At 40.0% G+C, this 11,122-nt stretch overlaps 1 protein-coding gene across 2 annotated transcripts in view; it reads left to right on the top strand.

Annotated features, from left to right (window-relative positions):
• Window positions 1-11,122, top strand: part of dennd4c (DENN/MADD domain containing 4C) — a 122,626-nt gene that overhangs the window by 94,544 nt on the left and 16,960 nt on the right. Inside the window, exons 17-23 of one of the 2 annotated variants that reach the window (XM_067431569.1) lie at window positions 2,231-2,437; window positions 2,806-2,934; window positions 3,712-3,859; window positions 5,797-5,946; window positions 6,063-6,191; window positions 8,189-8,338; window positions 8,499-9,526. In XM_067431569.1, the coding sequence (XP_067287670.1) occupies window positions 2,231-2,437; window positions 2,806-2,934; window positions 3,712-3,859; window positions 5,797-5,946; window positions 6,063-6,191; window positions 8,189-8,338; window positions 8,499-9,526 (1,941 nt within the window). The remainder of the gene's footprint in view (window positions 1-2,230; window positions 2,438-2,805; window positions 2,935-3,711; window positions 3,860-5,796; window positions 5,947-6,062; window positions 6,192-8,188; window positions 8,339-8,498; window positions 9,527-11,122) is intronic. The other variant, XM_067431635.1, reaches the window with a different exon arrangement.

Consider the following 11,122-nt stretch of genomic DNA (forward strand, 5'->3'; position numbering starts at 1 on the left):
TTGCTATGTATCTGGTTGTGTGCTCTTTTGAGATACCCTTTAAGAATTAAGTTTTAAATATTTTACTGTCAGGACTCTTGCCCATGACAATTGGGGGCTCGTTCGGGATCAAAACAGTGATTAAAAACACTGATTTAAAAACAGGCTCTATATTTCTCTTGGAATAGAGAAGGGTCAGTTGTGACTGTTATATTTAGAATTAAATTATATGAATTTGTTCCCATCTGTAGTAAACGTGATATGTATTAACCATTAAAAAAATGGATTTGACTAAGCTGCGCAACCTTGATGCTTAATTCTATAATGTTTTCCAACCATGCAAAACTAAAGGAATTTTTTTTTAGTATTATTATTATTATTATTATTATTATTATTATTAGGTAACACTTTAGTATGGGGAACACATATTCACTATTAACTACGACTTTTGCCTCAATAAACTCCTAATTTACAAATGAACTACAAAATTCGACTGCTTTACAGCATATACGTCTCTTCCACCAACACCCACACTTCCTTGCGAGCCTAACTTTGTTCGTCGGATAATATAGTCATGTCCGAACAGACACAGACAAATAAGAAAGAAAAGGTTTTGTTGGAGGGAAGCAATAAGAGGAAACGAAAAAATGATCAGATTAAAGGCAGGACGAGGATCAACATTGGACCAGCGTTTGCTCGTTGGCGTGAGCTGACGGAGCCGTGCCCGACCGATGCTGTCATGCTAGTTATGGTGATTACCTACCACTCAAACATTGAATTGAAGTATCATATAGATTCTGTAAAACGGTAACCAGTAGACTACTATAATGACGCTGGCTTGTAAACGTGAGCATCGTGATTATTTGGCGTTTGAAGAAAAGAAAAAACCATGAAATTATATTCATATGACATGCTGAAACATATGCCACTGACTGTACCTGGGATGAAGACATTTTACACGCGACATAAGCGACATTTCACACACGCCATAAGAACACCTGCATGTGAACTCCTTCTGCAGTGTTCAGGGTAAGTTAACTGTTAGTGCTGCACCAACCCGCGGGGACTCTTTTATGAAGTTTTTTGACCCGCCCCGCACCAACGTATATATTTTTACAACCCGCCCTGCTCCCGCGACCATTAAATAGACATACGGGGTCCGCGGGTTATGAGACGACCCGCGCATTACTAGTTCAGGGCTGTCATTTCAACAAATGCATGCGCGATGGCATCCCCTGTTGTAGGATGACAGAGCTTACGACAGTAGTTGAGGACATTATTTTTTCCCAACTATAGGGGGACCCCGAGAGCAAAAGTTGCCATGTGCTGCTTTAAGTTTAAGTATTGGGTAGGATTACTGGTTTACTGCAGTTGGCCGGATCCAGGCCGTGTTCCGGATCGGATGGTGGACCTGCATCTGGACATGACCAGCTCATCCTGCAGTGTCTGCTGAGTCCGTGTCAATTGGTTTCTCCTCTGAATTTGCCTCACAGGCACGTCATCCTCAATAAACCCGGAGCAATAACTAAAAAAACGATCTTTCAAGTATTCATATTCTTGTGTAATCGACGCGCAATCCTAAATGAACCTGTTTCTTGCGCGATACCCAAAATTTTGAATATTCCTATCTAATTTGATTTATGACTTGCAGGGTTGCTAGAATAAAAATTATAGACTGTTTAATAATAGGCCAGAGGAGAAATGGCACCCCGACTGAGTCTGGTTTCTCCCAAGGGTTATTTTTCTCCATCATGCCCTGATGGAGTTTTGGTTCTTTGCCACTTTTGGCTTTGCTTGCTCAGTTTGGGAGACTAAAATTGTGATCCAAGTTATTCAACTAAATATACAATATTGTTTTGTTGCAATATTGTCTTGTTTAACACTGTGAAGCTGCTTTGAAACAATCGTCAACAATCGTAAAAGCGCTATATAAATAAAGTTGATTAATTGATTGATAGGATTAAGGGATGTAGAATAAGGCATTAATATGGGCTTTATAAGTACTAATAAGCAGTCAATATCCTAGTAATATACATGCTAATAAGCAACTAGTTAATAGTTAATAACTGAACCTTAAAATAAAGTGTTACCTATTATTATTATTATTTAGAAAAATGCTGCCGAGGTACACAAAACTGGGTACATGGATTTGATTAGTTTTATTTCTTACTCCTAAAAGCTATTTAACAATTGATTCCCATTTAATAGCCCTTTGTGGTGTCTGAAACTCTAAAACTTTTTCCCCACACAGGAAATCAAAATGGCCTATAAGTTGGCAAAACGCTTCTATTCCAATCCACCCCAGTGGGCAAAGTGTCTGTTTAGTCACTGCTACAGTCTGTGGTTCATCTGTCTTCCTGCCAGCATGCGTACAGCCCAGTCCAAACCCCGCTCCATGCAGCAGGCCTTCAATGTTCTGCTCAAGATGAGGAGCTCTGAGGTGGAGGTGCTCGATGAGGTGCATGGATAAAATATTTGACAAAAATCTTTGTTTAAGTAAATTAGATCATATCTGGAATGCTTTTATATACTCTTTGCATGTTTTAAATGAACTGCGACCTGGATCTGAGGTGGTCTATTGTAAATATATCTTTATTTAGTACTGTCCGTTTGTGCTTAGATCTCAAAACAGTTGCTAATACAAAACTTAAGATCTGAGACTAAGACTATATATTGAGTGCTTTCCTTGCACAGTTCTTTAAGGAAATAACATGTAACAAATACATATTTAAAAAAAAAAATACATAAATCATGTATTTCTGAAAAGAATGACCCGTGTCTGTAGACCTTGGTCTGGTCCTACAGCATAACCAATGTGTTCAACAGGTGTGTTACCGTGTGGTGATGCAGTTGTGTGGTCTGTGCGGGATGCCCGTCATGGCTGTGCGTGTTTTAATGGAGATGAAAAAGGCTGGAGTTGAACCTAATGCTATTACTTATGGATACTACAATAAGGTGAGGAACACTCTCTTACTTAACATGCACTATAACACTACACCACAGAGCACAGTGAAAACCACTGCACCCTTACATACTGACACTGCAAAGCATGGTATTGTTTTATCATAGTATCTTTAAGTACACATAATACAATTTTTTTAGCTAGCAATATGAGTTTACCATAAAAAACAGTTGATTTGTAGATGTAGATAAAGCCCGATGCCTCAGTAATGTTTTACAAGTAATCAATCAATCAATCAATCAATCAATCAATCAATCAATCAATCAATCAACTTTATTTATATTGCGCTTTTACAATCATGATTGTGTCAAAGCAGCTTCACAGTGTCAAACAGGACAATACTGCAACAAAATTAGCTTTGGCTGTACAGTCATTCTGGAGAAAACAGTGATGAATTAAAAGTCAAATTACAAAGTGTATTGTGGTGATTCCCTCTGGTGCCTCTGAGCTTGAAGGTATATTCATGCAAAACTCAAGATTTATTAAAAGATATATTAATTCAACAATCTGAAAAGGTGTATTTCAGACAATTTCATGAATGCTCATTGCCAGAGGTTAATGGTTATTATACACTCAAGAGTTTAGAAATTCTAATGTTTTCGATATCACATAAAAGAATACGCCTTTAAATCTTCAATCTAACATACTTTACATAATGATCTGGTCATGTTGCTGTAATGAAAGGTAGCATTACAAATGTCAATGTGTTACCCTGTTGAAATAATTTGTCATGGTTACTCCTAACCTGTCAATGAATGCACTTTGTCTAGGCTGTCCTGGAAAGTCATTGGCCAAGCCGTAACCGTAGCGGACTCTTCATGTGGACCAAAATGCGGAACCTGGTGCGCGGAGTGGTGCAGTTTAAACAGGCATTGCGTGGGACAGCTCTTCATAGAGGGCCTTCTCTGATAACCACAGGTTCGAGTTCCTTCCTATGCTATTGCATTTTAAATGTTTATACATTTTGGCCCTATAGTTAAGTAGTTATACCGGTGTATGCATCTGCCTGGGGAAATGCTGTTTCATGCATACTGAGCTTTTTACACTTACATTCCCATCCTAAACATAGACAAAGTTTCAAAAACTAATGTTGGACGTTTGATGGAGTATTTCTGTGTTAAAAATACTCCTTCCGGTTTCTCACAAGTTTCGGAGAGTTTTTTCCAAGTATGGGTTGGCTTGACGTCGATAGGGCGGAAGGTCCTTGTATGGGCCGTACGGGCTCTTCTCCCGGTAGGGTGCGCACACACGTGCATGTTTATGGGCGTGCAAGAGCGAGAGAGGAAATGCATGCCCATAAACACTCGCTCAGCTGCAGATCCACTCGTCCATGAACACTTATGTCGTTATAGTCCGCGTCGCGCTCCACTTTATTCCTATGGGTGCCATCAAGCGACTTCAACGCTTCAGCACAGCATTCCGGGAAGGCAGTACTGCATTTGAACCGATTTGAACGCAGAAATGACGGGAAGCTTCACAACATCGCTTCAGTCGCGTCACTAAGTAGATCTCCATGGTCACTGCTGTCACAGGACTTCACCAAATCATACCAAAGAAGTGTGTTTTTGACGGAGCATTCCCAGCGATAAAGGTTCGGTCCTGCTTTGGAAGCAGGCGTTGAGTAAAACTGCTTCAAATGTCTATGCTGTTGCTATCGTCGCATGAGTAAACATCAGTAAACGTCACGATCGCGTGCTTCGTCATTCAAATGCGCTAACGGTTACTCCATTGTTGTTCTATGTATAACGTTACACTAGTCTGGCGTGCAAAACCGTTTTGCTTGCTACTGCTAAGGTTTAGTCGCATACAATAGTCCATAAACCGAATCATGTCCTCATAAACTGCGAGTAAACACACAAATGTTGACAGGCCACTAAATACAGTACATTCCACAGAGACGGACGTCCTGCTGTTGCTGTTTTTCCTGTTCAATTTATTTCAGCCTCCAAATCTGATTCTGGATCATATATCTATTAGCTGAGCTCGATAGCCATGAGTTTCTCCACGCTTGAGGACGTCACCGCTTTGTGCTCACTCGTCATTCTTTAGCTCCGCCCACACAATACGCCTCCAGGCGCTCGATTTTTTCCGGAAAGACTCAGTACAGCCTATATTTCTTTTATAAATATAGTAAAACTAAAGACTTTTCGGAGATATGAAGGATGCAATACTACTCTATAGGTACTCAAGATTGACATGAGATTAACTGAAACCCCCCTCCCCTTAATGTTTTCCTACTGCTAAAATATGTGCTACAGATTATTCACAGTAGAATGATGACTATATTAATATTATATTATAAATGTAGGTCTCATGTGCCAGGTTAACTACTTTTACTTAAAGGGACTTTAAATTTAAAATTTTACTTTAAATTATCTTATTTTTGTTGTTGTTGATTATTTTAAATCTATAGCACTTTGAGATTTTGTTTAATAAAGTGCTTTTAAATGTATTATTATTATTATTATTATTTAATCACCCATACAAAATGTTTAAAATGTCATGCAGTTCAAACATGTTGCTATGGAAACACAAATAGTTTATTTACATTGAATATTCAGACTAAATCCACTGAACTGAACATTTTAGATTTAATTTTCACAGACCAGCAGGCATTCTTGTGCACATTAGAATCTCTACCGGGCTGTTTAAATTTAGATTATTTATCTAGCTGCCGCAACTGACAACTAGAAATTACAACAAGCATTTGAAATGTAGAACTAATTTTAGTGATGATTGATTGTCAACATTCAACATCTTTAAAGAAACAACAACAAAGTTAATCACATTTAGTTTTATCTTCTGTTCTTATCATTATGAAATGACTGTGTGAAGTGGTGTTTATTTTCATACAGAGCTTTCAGCAGGTACAGCAGCAAGTGCTGATGGAGACAGACTGAGTCATGGCAGTGCAGACAGCTCAAATGAACCTACTGTAGAGGAACACATACTTTTCTCCCACACCCTTATAGTTGAGGATGCTATTAACAGTCACTATAGTACAGGTATTGTAGCCATGTGTGATTCAAATGTAACTTGCATGAAATTAAGTATAATTTTATTTACATTTACATGTTTCGTATTGTTGACTTAGTATGCTTTGTGTTTATGATTTCATAAGCTGGTCAGTCTGATCAGGGTTATGGATCTAAGGATGAACTGCCCCAGGACCTTGCAGATGGACCTATAACCTCTGCTCCTCTATCTACCAGCCACACCAGCAAAAGCAAAGCAACCAAGACCCAAAATGGTATTGCACTAGATGTTGTCCCATTGAATTTACCACTGAAGTTAATCAAAATCTACAATCATTTAATTGTCAGACACTTTATGGACTTATGGAATATTTCATATTAAACAAAATTGTGCTTGCCACAGAAGTACAATAATACCATTTTCATTAATGTTTAAAGAAATGACACCAATGCATTTTGTGGGTGATATTTTATTCTTGTTGAGATTGCATGATAATTGTATCACTGAAACAGAACAAAATGGACGTCATATTGAATGAATGCATTAAAGGTGCACTATGTAGTATTTTTGCAGTAAAATATCCAAAAACCACTAGGCTAGTGTTATTTATTTTGTTCAGTTGAGTACTTACAATATCCCAAATGTTTCCAACTATTTGTAAATTGTGAGAAAATTGCTATTTTAACCAAGAAGCCGGGACGTCTGAGCATAGCATCTGAGGGAGTCACCTGTCCATTGCATCAATCAGCGTTACCCCTGGTTTCCAGTTTTATTTGGCAGAAGCACTTTACTCTTAGCAGTGTGAAACAGTGGGTGCTTTTACATGCACGTTCTTAAGCAGATTATGCCTAATAAGCCGACAAAGAACATGGTCATGTAAACGCGGTAACCCGTTTTCTTTTATCGCAGTAAGGTCATAAACAGCATAAGCATAAACCGGTCGGGACAGGTAGTTTTTTGCCTCTTACCTTGATTTTGCGCTGCATGTAAACGCATGTACCTGCTTTCTGTCAGCTTATTGAAGTGTGCATGTGTAATAGGTGACACAAACACAAACTTAGAGTAGATTTAAATGCATCCAGACAGACAGAGCTAGCATTTTGCATGAAATAAGTACACATCACAAACACAGGCTCTTTTAAGACCCAGAAAATTGTAAAGATATGTTATCTTCTCATGCAGCAGAAGTAGAATAGGTTCAGTCAAAACGCTGCATCTGTAACCGATGAGGGATAATATGAGCCGTAAATCTCCCGCTGACATGTGCACGCTTTATTTAACATCACAACTGACGTAACATTTGAAAAACTCAGATACACGGACATTATTATTTTTGACGTCACTACAAGGAAATAACCCAGTCTAGCCTCATACTACAATAACGTTAATAAACCGCATCCATCGACAGGATTTCTGCCAGAATCCTAGCCCGATTCTTCACCACTGGCTGTGAGGTGAAGACCAAGATGCTGAGCTCAAACTTGGCATCTTCAATATACGCCATTAGGTGTGTTCGACATCGGCTGCGGCTGGATGCATGCGATCGGCGAGAGTAGCCGCGTGCAGGCGGGGTGGAGCTGCAAACGGAGACGTGAAGATACAAATACACAGATTGGACAAGATTAAAGTTTAAGATATAAACCTACAATATCAATGAAGTGTTGTCAACGGTTTTTATCAGTTTAAGTTTGATAAACATGACGATATAACATTGCGACTACATGAAAAGAGGTTTTACTGTTATAAATTAATGATTTGTAAGCATTAGCGTAACATAAGGTTTTAGAATAAACACGAAACACACATGATCGCTGTCATGCGGTGAATCTGGCCAAATGTGGATTTGCTGTGTCGTCAGAGCTCGAGCAGCCTGCTGCAGTCCCCCTTAAGAATCTGCACCGGCTGCATCAGCCGGCTTGTCTCGAATCGCTCTCGCGGTACTTTGTTGACATATGTCACAGTCATGTGCCGTCGGCGCTGCCTCAAGTCGGACAAAATTTCTAACCGGCATGCAGTGCTTCAAGTCTGCCGCCAATCGGTCTGCGCATCGCTAGATGAAGTCGAACAAGCCTTTTGTTTTAAATAGGCGCCCTCTAGCGGACAGAAAACGTGCATAGTGCACCTTTAACAGCATTCAATATTTAACTGTTAATTATCTTTAATCACATGCATTAATGCAGTTCCTTTTACAGCACTAGATTGTCTGTTATAATGTATATTGCAATCAGGATCATTTCCCTAAGATAATTTCATCAGTTTGTCTTTTTAAAGGTGATCATATTGCTAGTTCTGTGGAAAGTGTTGTAGCTGTGACGGAGCCTCCTAGCCCTGCTGAGATGGCACCTTTTGTAGCCAGCATTGTTAAACTTCCCACTGAGATTCCTGTCCACTTTGACACCACTGCAGGCAGGGGAGAAACTGGTTAGTCAGTGGAAATGTATACTGACATGATTAATAATGTCTAGATACAAGTACTTTGATGCAGCATTTTATTTTACACAAAACTTGTTACATTGCCAAGCACTGGTATGTGGCTTCATGAAATAAGTACCATTGCTTTCATTGTCTTCCATTTCTTCAGCAGGTGTTTGTACTGGTAAGCTCTTCATGCCCCGTAAAAAGAGTGAAGATGTCACCCTGCCTGTGGAGGATGATTCTTCAATCCCAGATTCAAAGGTCTCTCAGTCTGGACAGCAGCAGAGGGTGAAAGCCTTCATGGAGCGCAGCTGCAGTTTCAGTGCAGAGAGCAAAGCCGGCATGCTACAAAAAAAGGGCAGTCTGGAGATCAGCGCTGATCACATGGGAGCAGATGCAAAAATCCTTGCAGCCGCTCTCTCCCTCCAGGAAGAGGAACATGAAGATAAGCCGGAGAAGGAGCACAAAGCATTCAGTGCTGCAGAAGAGAAAGTCGATAAAAGTAGAGAGCAGGGAGATTCAGTTGACGCAGCAACACCCCAGGGGAATGAAGGACTGGGGCGAACCATAAGCTCTGGTTCCTCCTCTTCTAAAGCTGTGGAGAGGGAGGATGTTGAGGTGGGGGCGGATCCTCTCTCGCTCTTTGCCTCCGAATCTGAGGATGCAACCTCCATTCAGAGCCAGGAATCCATACGCCCCTTTCCATCTGTGGTGTCAAGGAAACTGGCAGATGAGATTGAGATGTACATGAGTGGTAAACCCCTTAGTGGTAGATCTCCCAGCATGGAGTTGCAACAGGGATCAAACCACGAATCAATTAACTGTCCAGACTCTCTTGCAGTTAAGTCTTTAGAAAGAAGATCGAGCCTTCCGATCGGTCCAGTCAAAGTGGACAGTTCAACAGAAACACCAAAACGTAGCCCTGCTGTCACACGCTCTAAAACATTTGCATTCAAGTCCCCCAAGACCCCAGGCTCTGCAGGTCAAAGGTCAACATCGCTGACCGCGCTTGTAAAATCTTCACAGAGTAGCTCACTGGGATCCGTTATCAACTCCATATCAGGCATCAAGATGGACTCTCTCCTGTTAGGGCCAAAAGTAGATATGCTAAAGTCAGGCATGAAGCAGGCAGCCAATGTGGCCAGTAAGATGTGGGATGCAGTGGCCTCAGCTTACTCCTACTCAGATGATGAGGTGAGTAAACAAAAGAGAAAAAAACTGTTATACTAACCAAAAATGATTGAAATGAAAAAGAAAAAAAACTTATCTCAGGAGGAAGTTCAGGGAAAAAAGGAAGTTTTCTTTCAACCTCCACTTTTGAAAGTCTGTTGCGGTACATGCAATAAAAGTTGATTGTTATTCGAATATAACATTTTTTTGTTTGTTTTAAAAAATACGGCCGTTGGACCGACGAAGAGGTCCAGGCTTTATTAAGTTTATATGCAGACGGTGAAATCCAGCAGTACCTTAAAAGTCACGCACAGTCCTACGTCACTGGACTAATATTCACGGCACTTTAGACCACAATGGAAACACAGACAGCAGCACGTCTGGGAGAAAAAAGTTCCTAGGACAAATTGTTCCAGATAGCAATATACACTCTGGCTAATTTGATATTGTAGTAGGATGCAAGGACCTTTGAAATAACTGAAATCATTTGGTGAAGTGATATGAAACTGTAATGCAGTCAAGACCTTCCTGGAACAGCTTTAGTAAATAGCAATTAAACACCATAGAACATTCGTATTCGTCAACCGATCAGAATCAAGCAGCCCCTTAGTATAAATATTAATTATATTTTCATGTTTAAAGACCAATTTGTACTGTAAAAAAAAAAAAAAAAAAAAAAAAAAATATATATATATATATATATTAGGGGTGTAACGGTTCACAAAATTCACGGTTCGGTTCGATACGATACACTGGTGTCACGGTTCGGTTCGGTACGGTTCGGTATGTTTTAGATACAGCAAAAAGAAAAAATTGGCAGATAAATTACCTTTTTTAATTATTTTTTTATTAAAACTAACAAAGTATGAATTTTTTTTTTTACATTGAACAATGATGGAGCTATACTTTACCCATCTTCTATGTAGTTACAGGAATAAGACATTAGCTCTTTACATTAGCTCTCTCCACACTTTTTTCACACACTACTGCTTTTGTCATCCCCCAAATCCTCACTTGTCTGACTCTCAAGGGGGCGTGTCTGAAGAACGTGGCTGTTCAGCTCCCATTCATAATGTAATGTGCCGTTACAGTCAGGTAGCTTTGTGTAGCCCTTGACATCCAGCCGTCTGTTGTCAGAGCAACCGCTGTTGCATTGGCCAATTGGTTCTCTGTTTGTGCTTTTGTTTTTTGGGACAAAGCAGGAATTACTGGCTGAAATGGGCTCGTGAAGGAACATTGTAACGGGGCTCAATTACTTTAAGCATGTTCTTAAAACTCCGTCTGCAGTGCGTTTTGCGCTGCGTATGCGTATTCGTATTCAAATATGCTGCGTTTTCAGTCCGCAGCCGTTAACATGGGTACGGAAAAAATACGCACCGCATAGACTACGCACTGCAGACGGAGTTTGTGTGAAAATGGGCGTAAGGTCTCATATCCGCGGCTATAAATGGGCCACTCGCCGCGGTGATGTCTTTTGCAATTTGAATAAGTTGAAAATGTCTGTCTTAATGCTGCGGGGATAGTTTGTGGCTGTTTCTCCTTTTTATCGTCTTGTTGTCGGCGTAAATGAGTTGACATGATAGCCATTTTGCCACGAGCATTCAGCGCGTAGCCTACTGA

Source organism: Pseudorasbora parva, chromosome 1, assembly GCF_024679245.1.
Source record: "Pseudorasbora parva isolate DD20220531a chromosome 1, ASM2467924v1, whole genome shotgun sequence".
Taxonomy (NCBI): Eukaryota; Metazoa; Chordata; class Actinopteri; order Cypriniformes; family Gobionidae; genus Pseudorasbora; species Pseudorasbora parva.